General features: G+C 49.0%; 1 protein-coding gene across 1 annotated transcript in view; it reads left to right on the forward strand.

Moving 5' to 3' along the window:
- Positions 1-1,636: 1,636 nt before the first annotated feature.
- Positions 1,637-18,104, forward strand: part of LOC119397173 (protein argonaute-2-like) — a 62,216-nt gene continuing 45,748 nt past the window's right edge. Inside the window, exons 1-2 of the mRNA XM_037664612.2 lie at positions 1,637-1,959; positions 2,053-2,346. Coding sequence (XP_037520540.1) covers positions 1,799-1,959; positions 2,053-2,346 — 455 coding nt within the window. The 5' untranslated portion in view covers positions 1,637-1,798. The remainder of the gene's footprint in view (positions 1,960-2,052; positions 2,347-18,104) is intronic.

Here is an 18,104-nt window from a genome sequence, read left to right on the forward strand (position 1 = left end):
ATTTTTGTGCTCCAAAAGCAACATTTTGCTGCTCCGAAAATTGCTCCAAATCCTATTGCGGCTGTTGTACCCCTGGTAGAGGGGAAGTGGAGAGAGGGAGAGTAGAGAGGAGTGGGGAGGGAAGTAGAGAGGGGAAAGGGGAGATGGGAAGTGGAGAGGAGGAGTGCAGAGGGTATGCGCATGCGCAGTAAGGGTGGTCACGCCGCACACCACCACCGGTTTGAACTGCGCTATAAGATGCTTCGCATCTAAAAAACCACGCATCTCCACGAAGTGAATCATGGCGAGTGGGCGAAGCTCTTGGTATCGTATGTGTGAGTAACCGTACGTTACCCGAGCGTTGCCCTATACAATGTAAATTGAGTGACATAAAGTGACATAAAGAGTCGACGACAAAGCTAGGTCCTAAGGTCCATAATGTCTACGTTGAAGTCGCCGACTAGTGTAAATGGTTTGTGCTTGTAGGTGTTTTACATTGTTTTGTGACAATTATGCTTGATATTAGTTTATTGTTAAATCTGATGTTTCAATTTTACATGGTGCTGTGCCGTGCGCACGGACTCCAAACGGACGGACAAAACATTGATAAATGTTACTAACAAAGTAATCGTGACAACAGTGAACTAGAATACATTTGTAGCGGCAAAAGCGAGGCGCTTTCTGTGAGGCTCTAGAAGTGGCCGCCACTGAAGGCGCTGGCGAAGCGACCGCGAGATGCTGCGGTGAGGGAAAACCTAATGGGGGCGAGGAGTTACGGAGTCGCCCTATATCGGATGCACCTCTCGCGTACTGGGTAGGATAACGTCGGCGCGCTCCTCATAGTTTTTGCTGTGGGCGCTCAGCGAAAACCCCACGCGGAAGCCCTGCTGGATATTACAGTAAATGCTATTAATAATATCTGGGGTTTAACGTCCCAAAACCACGATATGATTATGAGAGACGCCTTAGTGGAGGGCTCCGGAAATTTCGACCACCTGGGGTTCTTTAAAGTGCACCTAAATCTAGGTACACGGGCCTCAAACATTTTCGCCTCCATGGAAAATGCAGCCGCCGCGGCCGGGATTCGATCCCGCGACCTTCGGGTCAGCAGTCGAGCGCCATAACCACTTGACCACCGTGGCGGGGTCAGCAAATGCTATTGAAACGAGGGAAGTTTTTAGAGTCGCAATGATAATCTTGGACACAAAGAAAGCACAGAATAGTTTACATGCGCTATCTTTTTACAGACTATGTGCAGTGATCGCACATAAGAATACAGATTACAGAATATGTGCAGGATCGGCAGCATTGGCATTTAGCACTCTGCTAGTCAGAGTCACTAAGGGAAATTTTGTCCATCGAGAGACCACGTAACGGACGCGGAAACGTCACGATAACGGGCTCGAGCACGTGACTGTTGTCTGTGGGTTGCATTGAGGTTTGACAAGTTCTTGCTGCTTTTATGCCCCCAGCCATCGTTCACAATCTCTCACTGCTTGTGCGCCGCGCGTTGTCCCTCAGTTAGTCGAGTGAGCATACTCAGCAATGCGGCTCGTTTCTGGGTTGCACGTCACGTAAGTTTACTGCGCTGTTGGTTTCCCCCGTTAGTCCGAATCCGTAATGTACAGTGCAGCGAATTGCTTCCCGTGCAGCACCTGCGCCACCTGGCGGCGGCGGAGGAGGATGCCCCGGAGGGTCGCTACATGCCCCACGCCTTGGGGCCCTGGTCACGCCCCGCAATGTTGCCCCCGTGCTCCTAGGTACTCCAGCCTCCGCCCCCCTGGCAGCGGCCACGCCAAGTGCCCTCGTTCCCGTCCAGATGCCCCAATTCAATGCCTGTCGGTCGCCTCTCAGGCCGGGCACCATGGGACGCCCCCTAATGCTTCGGGCCAACCACTTCGCGATCAACATCCCTGGCGGGTGTCTGCAACACTACGACGTCACCATCACGCCCGACAACTGTCCACTCGGAGTCAATCGGTGGGTTGCTTCCTCTGGGCATTTCGCTCACGTCAGGACTGTAGGAATTTGTGGAAATAATCCTGCTAACAAGAGTCCTCGCCTTTTCTGCAGGGAGGTAGTAGAGATGATGGTCCAGTCGTATTCCGGGATATTTGGCAACCTGAAGCCGGTGTTTGACGGCCGCAAGACCATGTACACGACCATTTGCCTGCCCTTTGGCAAGGACCTCGTCGAGATGCAGGTGACCCTTCCAGGCAGGGACCGTGTGTTCCTGGTCGCCATCAAGTGGGTCACATATGTCAGCTTTAGCGCACTCAAGGAAGCGCTTACCTACCACACTCGCGACGTCCCCATGGACGCTGTCCAGGCACTCGATGTGATCTTCAGGCAACTGCCTTCCATGATGTAAGTGTCTCTCTTTGTCACAACAGTTTAGTATTTAAATAGCACGCTTAAGCAGTAAGGAAACACTTTAGTTTCTATGGAGAATCGTTTTAACCATTGGTACATTTTAACTAGGTTTAACTGCGGAGTAGATGAACTCGAAGTGACAGTGGAAATTTGTTCGTCTTATTATGAGTTACGCTTATGAGAAGCGCTCTCAAAAAAGACCTGTTAATATTTCAAGCGCATCTCAACACTTCAATTTTGCATGCGTATATATTATGAGTTCTTGGTTGGGCAGATGTTTATTTGGCCCGAAGACCCGGCAGCGAACAGGCACGATCAACCCAAACATAATGATGATACACGACGAAGATGAGGATGCATAACCAAATGCATTATGATGATGATAGTGTACACATGAAGAAGATGTGTATAATAAATGCCCACACTAATTCCCCCGACGTGAAAGCGGCCAGCCTGGCCGCTGCAGGTCAAGAAGACGAGGAACGTCGCATGAAGGGCTTGATGCGGGAGACGGGGACAACCTCGGTAGTACGGTAACGGCGGTCTGCTGGGGTTACAAGGGGCGTCACGCGATAATTCACAGGTGAAGTCTGTTCCAGAACTATGTACGGCCCGATAAGCCGTGGCTGAAACTTCTCACACAAAACAGGTGTGCGAAGAGGCGTCAAGAGCAGTACCTCGTCACCGAGTCGTAAAGAGACAGCACGATGCGCTTCATCATAAACAATCTTCCTGTCTTGCTGTCTGGTTTCGGTATTCAGGCGAGCACACTGGCAGCATTGGGCGAATCGTGAAACGTATTCCTCGGAAGAGGATGGCGACGGATTTACGTTGGAGGTAAAGAAAGAAACGTCCAGAAGGGAAGTAGGGGAACGTCCGTAAACCAGGTAAAACGGTGAATAGCCGGTTGTCCGCTGAATGGCCGTGTTATAGGCGAAAGTGACGAATGGTAATATCGCGTCCCAGTTTTTGTAGTCTGGTTGATTACAGGCGGTGATCATGTCGGCAAGTGTTTAATGAAATCGCTCGGTCAGGCCGTTAGTATGAGGATGGTAATTAGAAGCGGTCTTGTGAGTGATGCCGGAGGCTCGGAGAAGTTCGTTCACTAGTTGAGAGAGGAATGCCTTTCCACGGTCACTGATCAGAACACGTGGAGCGCCATGGCGCAGTATAATGGCTTGGAGAACGAAATCGGCAATTTCAGAAGCAGAACCAGTAGTCACAGAAGATGTCTCAGCGTAGCGGGTCAATTGGTCCACAGCTGTCACGATCTATCGTTTGCCGGCGGCAATGACTGGAAGGGGGGCAAAAAGCTCGACACCTACAACTTCAATTGGTGTCGCCGAACACGGACGAGGCTGTAGTTTACCGGCAAGAGAAGATGTTGGGAGTTTTCGACTTTGACAGATAGTGCAGGACCGGACGCACCTGGCTACGCTAGTAGTAATGCCAGGCCAATAAAAACGACTTCTAAGGCGGCCGTAGGTTTTATGAAAACCGAGATGACCTACAGTCGGATCATCACGGAAGGCTGTAAGGATGTGAGAGCGGAGAGAGCGAGGTAGAACAGCGACCCTGCGCTGACCGTCAGGATGGTAAATTCGGGGGAGTTGTCGAGGTTAAATTGCGAGAGTTGGCGACGTAGCCGCGCGTTAAGTGGACAGGAAGTTCCAGAGAGATGGCCCATGATCCGTCGACAGTACTGGTCAGCCAGCTGGCGAGAGGCAAATTCTTGGTCGTTGTCCGGAGGCAGGTGGTCTATAGAGGCCAGAGAGGGAACCGATGTAAAAGGGGGCTCGCAGTTTTTGTTATGCGAAGCGGTTGCGTAAGCGCAGAGCGGGGCCGTAGGTAGCGGGTAGCGAGAAAGAGCGTCGGCGTCTTGGATGTTTTTTGCCACACTTGTAGATGATATGGAACTCGTACTCCTGAAGACGAAGAATCCAGCGACCGAGGCGTCGCGATAAGTTCTTGAGTGTGGAAAGCCAGCATAACGCGTGGTGGTCCGTAACAATGGTAAAATGACGGCCGTGCAGATAGGGACGAAACTTCTGCACCGACCAGATGACGGCCAGACATTCCTGCTCGGTGATCATGTAGTTCCTCTCGGCTGCAGAGAGTACGCGGCTGGCGTATGCAACAACTCGCTCTCGCGAAGAGTTGTCGCGTTGCAGAAGAACGGCGCCTAAACCGCGGCCGCTAGCGTCTGTGTGCAGGACAGTCGGAGCGGCCTCGTCAAAATGGGAAAGAACAGGGTCGGTCGTGAGGGCACCCTTCAACATGTCAAAAGCCGATTCACATTCCTGAGACCACTCAAAGGGCATACCGGAGACAAGTAGCTTGTCTAGTGGTGCAGCTATGGAGGCAAATTTTCGTATAAATCGACGAAAATAAGACGTGAGGCCAAGGAAACTTCGTAAGTCTTTAGGCTTCTCAGGGCGAGGAAAGCGAAGCACCGCAGCGGTTTTGTCGGGGTCAGGGCGCATTCAGTCCTTGCTCACGACATGACCGAGGAATTTGATGGATTTGCTAGCGAAATGGAATTTCTTGGTGTTAATTTGAAGACCAGCATCCGCGAGGCACGTCAGGACTTCATCCAAGTGTTGCAGGTGTTGAGGAAACGTTGATGAAAGGACAGCAATGTCATCTAGGTAGCACAGGCAAGTCTTCCATTTCAGGCCACGCAGCACGGTGTCAACCATACGCTCAAAAGTCGCGGGTGCGTTGCATAGCCCGAAAGGCATCACGTTGAACGCATATAGGCCGTCCGGGGTGGCAAACGCTGTTTTAAATGTGAAGCATTTCTTAGCGAACTTCTGCGAGTATGAGCGTATCTATCTATCTATCTATCTATCTATCTATCTATCTATCTATCTATCTATCTATCTATCTATCTATCTATCTATCTATCTATCTATCTATCTATCTATCTATCTATCTATCTATCTATCTATCTATCTATCTATCTAGCCGCCTACGACTTTGTGCTCTCCTGGCCGTTTCGTTAATCGGATGTATACCAAAATTGGTATGGAATAACATGAGCGTATTACAAACACAAATGACAGGTCATAACATGAAAATCATGACATGCATGTCATGAACAGCATGATTTACATCCCACGGCCTTGGGGCTCTTGCGGCCATTCCGTTAATTTCATATATACCAAAACTGGTATGACGTGACAAGAGTTCATGGCGAACATAATGACAGGTCCTAACGTGCAAATCATGACACGCATGTCATGTGCGGCATGATTTACATGACATGGTCTCGGGGCGCTCGCGGCCGTTTAAATGAATAGATATATACGAAAACTGGTATGACGAGACATTTCTACATGACAAACATAACTGACACGTGGTAACATGAAAATCATGACACGCGTGTCATGCACGTCATGATTTACATGCCACGCTCATGACGCACTCGCGGCCGTTTCGCTAGGTTGATATACACCAAAATTGTTATTGCGCGATGTGACTGTATGAAGAACATGAATAACAGGTGGTAACATGAAAACCATGACATGCATGTCATATATGTCATGATTTACATGCCACGCTCATGGTGCATTCGCGGCCGTTTCGCTGGCTTGATATACACCAAAATTGGTAATGCGCGATGTGACTGTACGAAGAACATGAATAACAGGTGGTGACATGAAAACCATGACATGCACGTCATGTATGTCATGATTTACATGCCACGCTCATGACGCACTCGCGGCCGTTTCGCTAGGTTGATATACACCAAAATTAGTATTGCGCGATGTGACTGTATCAAGAACATGAATAACATGTGGTAACATGAAAACCATGATATGCATGTCATGATTTACATGCCACGCTCATGGTGCATTCGCGGCCGTTTCGCTGGCTTGATATACACCAAAATTAGTATTGCGCGATGTGACTGTATCAAGAACATGAATAACATGTGGTAACATGAAAACCATGATATGCATGTCATGATTTACATGCCACGCTCATGGTGCATTCGCGGCCGTTTCGCTGGCTTGATATACACCAAAATTGGTATTGCGCGGTGTGACTGTATGAAGAACATGAATAACAGGTGGTAACATGAAAACCATGACATGCATGTCGTGTATGTCATGATTTACATGCCACGCTCATGGTGCATTCGCGGCCGTTTCGCGGGCTCAACATACACCAAAATTGGTATTGCACGACGCGACTGTATGACGAACGTAAATTAGAGGTGGTAACATGAAAATCATGACATACGTGTCATGTACGACATGATTTACATGGCATGCTCATGGTGCGCTCGCGGTCGTTTCGCTAGATTGATATGCACCAAAATTGGTATTGCGCGATGTGACTGTATCAAGAACATGAATCGCAGGTGGTAACATGAAAACCATCACATGCATGTCATGATTTACATGCCACGCTCATGGTGCATTCACGGACGTTTCACTAGCTTGATATACACCAAAATTGGCATTGCGTGACGCGAATGTGTGCCGAACGTAAATGACAGGTGGTAACATGAACACCATGACATGCATGTCGTGTATGTCATGATTTACATGCCACGCGCATGGTGGACTAGCGGCCATTTAGCTCGTTTGATATACACCAAAATTGGTATTGTGCGATGTGACTGTATGACGAACATAAATGACAGGTCCTAACATGCGAATTGTGTTATGCATGTCTTGTACGGTATGACTTACATGACATTGTTATGGTGCGCTTCCGGCCGTTTCGATGACTGGATATATACCAAAATTGGTATTGCATGACAGGAGTGCGTGATGAACATAAATCACCGGTCATGCAGTGTATGTACCAGAATATACGTTTCATTGGCATGGTATATACCACGTTGTGCATGCACGCGTGCATGGCAAACATGCGATACAGGGTGAACTAGATGCCATGGCATGAATGATTTCATTCGGCTTCAAAATAAACAAAGCGATGTATGCTGCTCTTTGCTGGCTGCTTCGCATTACATCGATTCCCCCAGTGCGTGGGATCTGCCGGATTTTTTTCTTTGTCATCTTCGTGCATGGGGATTTGCCAGTAGCCGGAACGCAAGTCGAGGCTCTAAAAGTATTCCGCAGCTTGTAAGGAATCAAAAGCGTCGTCAATGCGCGGCATAGGGTACACGTCCTTCCTAGTGATCTTATTGAGCGCCCGGTAATCTACGCAAAAGCGTACAGAACCATCCTTCTTCCGCACCAGAACAACGGGAAACGACCAAGGGCTGGCTGAGGGGCGGATTATGTCCCGTTGCAGCATGTCGGCTACGTTTTCTTCGATGATTTTTCGCTCGGCTAGAGACACGCGGTACGGGCGGCGGTGCACAATGGATGTTCCGTCAGTCTGAATGCGATGTGCTGCAGCGGTAGTTTGGCCCAAGGTGGACGAATAGGCATCGAAAGAGGTTGCGTGCTTGTTCAACAAAGCAAGCAGCTGCTGCTCCTGCGAATCTGTCAAGTCACTGCTGATGACTACTGTAAGGGCGGAGGAAGAAGTACGATAGAGTACTTCTTCCTCAGGATCGGCAACGCATGCTACCGTGGTGCCCCGCGGAAGTAAAATGTTTTCCGATGTTGCGTTCGTGGCGGCGACGAGAGCTCAACGATTGTGGAAGCGGACGACACCCGATGCAAGAGCTATGCCTTTACTAAGGCAACGGGGTGACGGCGTGACCAATACGTCACCAGAGTCGACGTCGTTAGACACAACCGTTACAATTCGCTGTTCACGTTGTGGCAGCTCGGTATCTGTAGCAGCGACGAGGCGAAGTGGCTTGTAGATGTGGTCGCCGAGCGAGTAGTCTGTGCTAAAGCCCCTGGGTGATTCCACGTAAGATCGAACAATCGATGGCTGCTCGACCTCTCAAATTTATTTCAAAATTTTATATATTATTGCCTGATGAGTGGAAAGAAGAGATCCGCAATTTGTTTTGCCGCCAAAAATTTTTTCGAATCACAGGAAATCAATAATGACGAAGAGGTGGAGTGGAGCGCTCATCCACTCTGCTGTTTTGGCCAACTTTCGTTATGAATTGCACAAAATATATTAAAGTTAGGTAGCTGAAATTTCTTTAACCAAATATATGCATGTTTTTGCTTCTGCTCAGCTATTTTTAGTTTTGTTGTGTAGTGTAGATGTTTTTATAAAAAACCTCAAAATTGGCCCAGGAAACGTTATTTTCTTTACTTTGAAGGTCTTTATCTCGAAAAATCCTTGTAGCAGAGCGACAAAAATTGCGCATTACGTTCTTCTTATGGTTATCTACCACACTGCCAAATCTTATATTTATATAACTTTTCAGTAAAGAGATATGATCGGGCTAAGTTAAAGAAAACACCGGACAATGAAAACTTCTGACGACAATTAAAAAAAACCCCATTTTTTATATTTCTTAAACTTTGTCCACTTATTCTCCTCCACATCAGCTTTCATAATCATTGAAATCATGTTGCATAATGTCGTTGCACTAATAGTTACGACCCCTCCAATGAGACCCTTAGGCAAGGATTGGCAATTCCGACTTCTTGCCCAGCAAGTGTATAAAATGCAGGCAGGATTGAATTGCTTTTTATTAAAAGGCCAGCAGGTACCGAAAAAGGTGTCGCCGGCATTGAAGACGTTAATTTTGAAATTATGTCGTCAATGCAGCAGCCACGAGCGCGGGGCTCCCGAGCAGGCGCGCGTGATAAGAGACGGCGCAGTGAGAGCTCGTTTTCGCGTCCTCAGACCGATTGAGTTCGAAACAGCAATACCTCTGGGGTGACTTGAACGCACGTACACCGGTAGTCGCAGTGATGTGGTTAACGACATCGATTTCTTTTTCAGGGGGCATAAGAATGTCATCGTTAAACTGTGCGTTCCGTGAAGATTTTTCATTGCAGTGGTAGCAAAAGCACGCGTAGCACAAGTAGTGCGTCTCACTGGCAGTCACTGATCTTTCGGGCGTTAAACGTTTCTTCAAAGCGTATATGCCTAGGTCGGTAACTCTGCGAAATTTTGGCTTCTTTGCAATAATTAAAGGAGTACTGACACGATTTTGAGACATCGCAAAAGGGACATTTTTTGCTTCGTTGGTGTGCAGTGTCAACGCTGTCCACACGCTGGAGTGGGAGAACACGTATAAAATATTTTAACTCTACTTTGAAGTTTTCGTCGCTGAGCATCTGCAAGCCAGCTCCACTGCAAGGACATTATCCCGACGAGTCAAGACAGTTCCCCCGAGTATGCGAGTTCTGTGTCCTGCATGCAGCCTAAATCGCAGAAATCACTGTCAGGGTCACAGGACGACAATTCACTCATCATTGTTTATGTGCACCACGAGCAGATGACGAATTTGTTGCTAGTACGTCGCGAGTTTCTGTATCTCCGTGACGTCACGCTGCTATGAAACGACACTGAGAAGCCACCCCCTTGATATCTAAACCGAAAGTGTCTTTTTAAGGTAGCGCTAATTAAAATATATACGATGCATTCCCAGGCACCACAATAGTCGTTTTAGGTTTCTCGACACCAGTATTTTTATTTAGAGCAACAACCGAAATTTTTAAAAATTGGTGTCAGTACTCCTTTAAGCTTCTTGTGCTTCGAAAGGTAGTCTCCACAATACACTCATTCCGAGCTATACTTTCTCGCCATGAGACGCACAGGAGGAGTAGAGTAAGAGCAAAGCACAAGAACCATCCGCGCCGAATGAAGTGTGAACAGCGCTCTGAACGCGCGGCTAGTTCAGGCCGTCTGCTGCCGACATCTAAGATAGGCAAGCGCATCCGGTTACCGATAGTTTTGCTTTTCTTTCCTTTGACATTCCGTATTTTGCTTTGCCACTGGAGCGCCACGTTAATGCTTTCCACTGATCGCAACTGGCGCAGCGCAGTTTCTCTGGCAGCAGCGTGCGTGAAGCGAGCGCTCATAGCTCCCTTATACACCTTTTCAAATTCTCACGCCAGGGAGGCGCCATATTGAAATGCGCGCCGTCTAACGTGCAAGATTGGCGAAATCGCCATCTTGGGCTGCGCGTACTCGAACCGGCGCGCTATCTGTTGGTGTGAGGTCCCTGCTAAAGCCTGTGTTTGCTGACTTTTCGTTTCTTTAAGCTGTTTTGTTTGGTATCGTCGCTGCCATTGACTTATTTGTCGCTGTCTGAACCGTTCAGCGGCGCGCATTCGCCCGTGCGACGCAAGAATTAGCTCCGCGTCAGCGAACTGCAGTGCTTCGTCGTCGGTACCAGTAGCAGCCAGCGTAGTACCAGGTCGATCACGGCGTGAAGTGTTAATAATCGGTAACTAGAGCGTTCTTGCAGCTGTCTACCGCTTTCCATTATTGGCGTACTAAATGTCTACGGATTATCCATCAGTTTCAACCTCCGCGCATACTCGTTCGCGGCGCGAAAGTTTGCCAGCTGTAAACTGTAAACACCGCACAATCCTTCTCCACAGATACAGTTGACCTACATTCACCCCAACGACGTCGAAGACTAGGCCGAGGAGACCTGTGAGTGGCCAGAAATACCGCGAGCGAACATTGTTTATATCTCGTTGAGGCGAATGCGTGGGTTCTTCGCCAGGTGTGCAACTACGAGGCACTGGAGTCGCGCAGCTACGTGCAGTTTGACTGTGTAGGTCAGTCGCTGGCGCACAGTGTGAAGGAAAAAGTCGTGCTGGTGAAGGGGAATGTGACATCGTCGCAAGCCATGGACAGTAGGCCCCATCGCGCGTGGGTTTCCGCGAGGCCGTCCGCTGAAGTACGGCGCGCGCAGGCTGCACATGCGTAACCAGGCAAGGCGGAGTTTGCAGCCGTGTCGGCCGCTGTGTTATGGACGATATGAAGTGTGAATCCGCAACATTCTCACGAGTTAGTAGGTGAGTCATCAGTGGCTTGCGTACCTTTCTTTCCTATCTAGGATGCTGCTTGGGAACGTTGTTCTCGTCTTTTTTCTTGCCGCCAACGAAACACCGGGAACAGAGGCGTGACCAGGGCGACACGCGCAAGTTAATTCTTACTATTTAGTGAAGCCACCCACTGCTGCCGCAATTCAGGCGACGAAGGAAAACGATGCAGCGCGAACATGCCACGCTTGCACTCATCGCGTGGCGTACATGCGCTGCGGACACACGATTGCACCTTAAATATTTCTCTTCCGCTGCTTGTTCGTTCACCCGTACACGACACAGTGATGACCAGATGACTTGCTATGCGAATGCAGTAAATTTTCTGCCATGGTAGTCACTTCGTATCGGACACAGGCGCATAACACAGTCACACAAACGCGTACCGAAGCAACACACACACAGCACTGGTGCAGCCCAAAGCACGGAAGTTTTTTCCGATTTACCGACGCCACCCATTTCTCCTGCAATTCCGGCGACGACGGAAAGTGATACAGCGAGAACATGTCACGCTTGCAATCCTCGCGCGGCGTGCTGTGCTGCGGGCACACAATCACGCCTAAAATGTTCCTTTTCCGCTGATTGTTCGTGCACCCGTGCACGACACAGTGATGGCCAGACGATCGGTTCTTTGAATACGCACCATTTCCGGCCATGACAATCGCTTTTTATAGCAAAGAAGGGCCTAATTCACACACAACATCCAAACGTACCAAGCGTACAGATACAACATGCGCAGCCCAAAGCGCGATGGCAACACTGAAAACATACTCTCGACCCCTGCAGCGCACTGGTGCGAGCATGGGTGCGAGGGTGCTCCTGTGAAAAGGTGTATAGAGTTCTCATCTTGCTTCCATCTCCGCCTTGTTATCGGTGCCTAGCTGCGATGCGAACAGAGGGCGGATAGAATAGCGAAGCTCTAGTGCACTTGCGTTCAAGTCACCGGAGAGGCGTTGCTGTTTCGAACTCAATCGGTCAGAGGACGCGAAAACGAGCTCTCACTGCGCCGTCTCTTACAACGAGCATGTCGGGTGCACGCGCCTGCTCGGTAGCCCCGCGCTCGTGGCCGCTGCAGTGACGAAATAATTTCAAAATTAACGTCTTCAGTGCCGGCGACACCTTTTTCGGTACCTGCTGGCCTTTTAATAAAAAGCAATTCAATCCTGCCTGCATTTTATACACTTTCTAGGCAAGAAGTCGGAATTGCCAATCCTTGCCTAAGGGTCTCATTGGAGGGGTCGTAACTAATAGTGCAACGACATTATGCAGCATGTTTTCAATGATTATGAAAGCTGATGTGGAGGAGAATAAGTGGACAAAGTTTAAAAAATATAAAAAATGGGGTTTTTTTTAATTGTCGTCAGAAGTTTTCATTGTCCGGTGTTTTCTTTAACTTAGCCCGATCATATCTCTTTACTGAAAAGTTATATAAATATAAGATTTGGCAGTGTGGTAGATAACCATACGAAGAACGTAATGCGCAATTTTTGTCGCTCTGCTACAAGGAGTTTTCGAGATAAAGGCCTTCAAAGTAAAGAAAATAACGTTTCCTGGGCCAAATTTGAGGTCTTTTATAAAAACATCTACACTACACAACAAAACTAAAAATACCTGAGCAGAAGCAAAAACATGCATATATTTAGTTAAAGAAATCTCAGCTACCTAACTTTAATATATTTTGTGCAATTCATAACGAAAGTTGGCCAAAAAAGCAGAGCGGATGAGCGCTCCACTCCACCTCTTCGTCATTATTGATTTCCTGTACGTAGCGTGTATTAGCGCGGCACATAAAAGAAAGGGACAGGACACAGACGTAGAGATAGGAAGGCGCTAAACTTCCAACTGTTTATTTCATGCCAATCACACCCAGTTTATACATCCGCGAGAAAGCACAACTCATCTTGCACGTGTTCTCAAACCAAGGAACGTCATCTCCTTTTCCGAGAAGGAAATCGATGACGAGCTAATAAACAGTTGGAAGTTTAGCGCCTACCTATCTCTACGTCTGTGTCCTGTCCCTTTCTTTTATGTGCCGCGCTAATACACGCTACGTTCACGGATGACCAACTCGCCCGATCAGCAACCCTTCTGATTTCCTGTGCTTCGAAAAAATTTTTGGCGGCAAAACAAATTGCGGATCTCTTCTTTCCACTCATCAGGCAATAATATATAAAATTTTGAAATAAATTTGAGAGGTCGACCAGCCATCGATTGTTCGATCTTACGTGCAATCACCCCCCTATACTTCGTAAAGGTACCGCCATCTGCTCTCCCCTCCGCCGCCTCCTCTCCTGCGCGTCTTTCGCGTGCGACGGCGGCGCCCCCTCGAACGCGCCACGCGGACGCGTGAAGCTTTCAGGCCGGTTGCGCGCTGGCGCTGCCACTTTAGCCACAGCCTTTCTAGTCCTGTCGTGGCCGCGTGCCATGTCTCGCATACGGCTGTGTGTAATGATTCTCTTTATTTCTGCGTTCGTTTTCTCAGTTGGTGCGGGTGTGCGCACCATCTAATTCCCTTATAGCGCGCCAGAAGAGCTGCTGAAAGCCATGTACAATTTGTAGCAAATTGCACGTCGTTTTTACGGTTCTTTTCGGACCGTAGCGTTTCCCTGTGTCTGGCGCGGATATCGGTAATTGGGTTTACTTAAAAAAGGTTGACATAAAATTCTGTAAACACGACGCGCTATTTATTGCATCGGTAAGAAATATTGACATGACAGCTGTGATGTCAAGCCACGCCGTTTGGGAAGGAATAGTTCCCGTGCGTATAAACTATCTCCATCATATATAACTGCAGCAATGCCTGCAATTCCCATGAAGGTGCTCGATCAAAACTTCATGACATTTCACATATGTTACTTCTCCTCGGCCCGCCCGCCGCGGTGATGTAGCGGTTTCGGCGCTCGCCTGCTGATCCGAAGGTCGCGTGTTCGATCCCGGCCGCGGCGGTGGGAATTCGGTAGAGGTGAAATGCTAGAGGCCCCGCGTACTGTGCCATGTCAGTGCACGTTAAAGAACGCCAGATGGTAAAAATTTCCGGAGCCCTACGCTATACGGTGTGCCTCGTAATCATAGCGTGGTTCTTGCTCGTAAAACCACATGTATCGTTATTATCTCCTTTGCCCAATGACTTGTGCTCGCAGTACGCCGTTCTGGGACATTTGGCCTGAGCGGAGCAGCTTGCACCCATTGCCGTATGCATGACGCTTGTATGTTAACTGACAATAAATGAAGTTATTAAACCAATAAGCGAAGATTTAAAACGAGTATGCTAAAACCAACGACATTAACCCACTCATTCTATTGAAGTGTCGAATTTCAAATGGACATCTTCAGCGGCTGCAGCTCGATTAAAGATCCCACTCAACGAGCATACCTTTCTGAAACATGTTTTTATTGCCGTACGTTTATGCAATGCAAGATATTTTGCAAAAGTACCGCGCAGGTGATATATGCCATTTGTAGCGTATTGAAAGTTATGCGCTAGATGTGTGACGCGATAATTCATGACGAAACGCCGGCTGACGAGCAGCGGTCCGCTGAACTAAAGCCCCGCTCATGTTCCGAATTTGCAGAAAGGTCTGACTGTCACCCAGAAGTGGTTCGCCAAAGTAGACAATATGATGGAGGAGCTGCACGTAAATGCACGGCTTTCGATAAATTGTGCGCGCTAGGTCCCTTTTTATTGCTATCGCACTTTCATTCCGACGCTCGCTCTGTCTTCGTCCTCCATCCACACATCACAGTGAAAGGTTAGTAGAATGTGTGGAACACAACCTAGTGTTGCAGTGCACGACACTCGTTCTTTCAGACTTAATGATACGTGAGGTATTACGTGCCAAAACCGCGGTATGATTGTGAGGCATGCTGTAGTTGAGGGCTCTGGAAATTTCTACCATCTGGTGTTCAAGACAGTCACTTGCTCGAGCAAGTGACTGTCTTGGTGCATGACAAATTACACAAAATTTCGCGTGACATTAAGTAAGTAATAGGCCACATATGTCACACGGCAAAGCAAGACGCCTGTCAAGAGTTAAAACGCACGGGCACATACCCCGCAAAGCCGCGCCGATCTTGGCTCGAAGTTTGCTCGACCTATTGTGTGGAGCCAGACTTTGCGCCGACCTGCAATATCTCTTCCGCGAGGAATGGCAGAAAACATTTTCCCTTGGGTGTCACGGTTATGGCAGCCAAACGCACAGCAACCCGCCATCGCGACGAAACGAGCGAGACGCACACGTGCACTCCACACTTCGCGCACGTCACATGGGGCAAACACACAGCACATGGCACGTTGGAGCGTTCAACATGGCGCTGAGAGGCGAAGGAAACAAAATACCGAGAAAGAGGGCGCGCGTTACCACGTGACCGCAGCCGCCCTATCAGAGGCGCGGAGAGGAGGAAGCGGCGTAGATCAAGAGAAAGCTGTACTTTTCCGAAGGTATAGGGGCTTTAGTCTGTGCCGGTAAGGTGGACGATACGTTGGCCACAACAAATAGCCGCGGAAGCAGACGACAGAAAATCCCATCCTAAAATGAGTTGGTGAGAGCACGGGTACAGCACAGTATGTGGTGAAGAATGTCATCGATTAGCACGCGGTCAGTACACAGAGCGGAAGGGCGAATTGTGTTCCCCTGGGCTGCAACCAGTGTAGGTCCATCGTAAGGCGTCATCACTTTCCTGAGACGGGCACACAAATCAGCACGAAGAACAGAAAACGTAGCACCAGTGTCCACCAAGGCATCGACGCGCACTGCTTCAACTATTACAGAAATCATATTGCAAGGGCGTGCTGGAGGAATTTAGTCCTGTATGTGAATGCAGTTTTTCCTCCAAAAACTGCATCGCTTAGTTTTCCGGACGGTGGTCAGTGGTGAGGGAGGCATGCAGGCCGAAGCGGAGACGAGGAGCGACGGAAAGGCGAAGGTGAACGGCGTCTGGTTGACCGATAACTATTGCGCACTTCACTCGATGCGGGCGGAGATAGACACCGACGGGGAGGTGACGACGCGGCCTTGGTAAAAGGCTCCTCCGGGAAGTCACGCTCGCACATGTATCTTCGACGCTCGTCTTGCTGGCGCTTGCAGCAAAAGCGTGAGATGTGGCCGCGATAGCCGCAATAATAGCACGTAGGGCTAGATGATTGCCAAGGCGGGTAGTAGGGAGGGTTTGGGGCCCCGGGTGATAGTTCAGTCAAATGGGCAGACGAGGGCTCAAGCGGCGGTGACGGGAAGCTCGCGGGGGTCGCGGCAGCAACCGATGCATATGTTGATGGCTGCAACGTCGAGTTGGCGTTCCCTAAAGGTGTGGCAGCAACTTGCGGGAATGTTGGTAGGAGGCTAGAGGCAGCGGGTTGAATGTGCACCGAGTGGGTCAAGGACGCTACCTCCCCCCCTGATGACATCACGCAAGGCTGCGCCGGAAGGCTGACTGGGACACAGTGTAGACACTGAGAATCCCATTGATCGCAATTCTTCACGTATCAGTGCCCTTATCATGCCTCGTAGGTTTGCGCCCGCCGTAGAACGTGTTTCGTCACTGTCCGGTGGGAGGCGAACAGACTCGAGTTCGTCGAGGCGCTGACACGTTGTGACAACTTCAGCAACGGTAGCCGGATTCTTGATGGCAAGAGCATAGAATGCGACAGTTGCAATACCCTTGAGAATGTGGCGTACCCTGTCCGACTCTGACATTGATGCATTGACACGTCGGCAGAGCGCAAGAACATCCCCGATGTAGGACGTGTACGACTCGCCGAGATGTTGTTTCCGAGCCTCGAGGGTTTTCTTGGCGAGAGCTGACCGAACGGCCGGTGTGCCAAAGACTTGGCGCAGCTGTTCTTTGAAGGTAGCCCAGTCGGGGATGTCCATCAGGTGGTTAAAGAACCACGTCTTCGCCACACCCGTAAGGTAGAAGGAGACGTGAGTTAGGTTGTAGGTGTCGTCCCACCGATTAGCAGAACTGACACGCTCGAAATCGTCCAGCCAGTCCTCCACATCTTCTCCGCGCAGACCAGCGAAGAGGTGAGGCTCGCGCTAGGGGCTGTTTACGACGTGAGAAGGCGTGGCTTGCGGTGCCAGAGTGGGGACAGTAGCAGCACCGACCTGCTCGTGCAGTGACATATTGCCGAACAGCTGGCTCAAACGGCGACCTGAGCGAAGCTCCAGGAGGTAGAGCGGACGAGTAGAGGACGGGGGATCCAGAAGCAACCTCCACCAAGTATGAGGTCTTGGTTGGGCAGACTTTTATTTGGCCCGAAGACCCGGCAGCGAACAGGCACGATCAACCCACACTGATGACGATGATACACGACGAAAATGAGGATGCATAACCAAATGCATTATGATGATGATAGTGTACACATGAAGAAGATGTGTATAATAAATGCCCACAATATAGACGCATTTAGAAGAAACGCGCGCACGAGCGTACATAAAAGTATAATTGAAACACCCCCTCCACCCCTAAAAAAATTTCTGGCTACGCCCCTGCATCTCAAACATGTTTTTTAGAATAGTAAATGAAGTACGCTTACCACGGGATTTAATAACAAAACCCCTTTTATTTTGATCGAATTCACAGGAAACCTCAAGTACCGTATTTACTGGAATTAAACGGGCACTCAATTTCACGAGTTCGACATATAAAAAAGGCGCCTTAATGCATTGTTATAAAAGCAACACTATGACATTGCCCAATGCTGTCAACTAGAAAAAAGAATGGAAAGGCAAGTGCAATTCACCTTCAAAGAAATGGAAATTTAATCTTCTGGCGGTTCATTTTCTTCTGTAATGCTGCTTTTCTGGCTTTAGTATAATTTCTGGTTTAGTCAATCATTTCATTTCTAACTTTAGC

The sequence above is a fragment of the Rhipicephalus sanguineus genome, chromosome 6, assembly GCF_013339695.2.
Source record: "Rhipicephalus sanguineus isolate Rsan-2018 chromosome 6, BIME_Rsan_1.4, whole genome shotgun sequence".
NCBI classification, from domain to species: domain Eukaryota; kingdom Metazoa; phylum Arthropoda; class Arachnida; order Ixodida; family Ixodidae; genus Rhipicephalus; species Rhipicephalus sanguineus.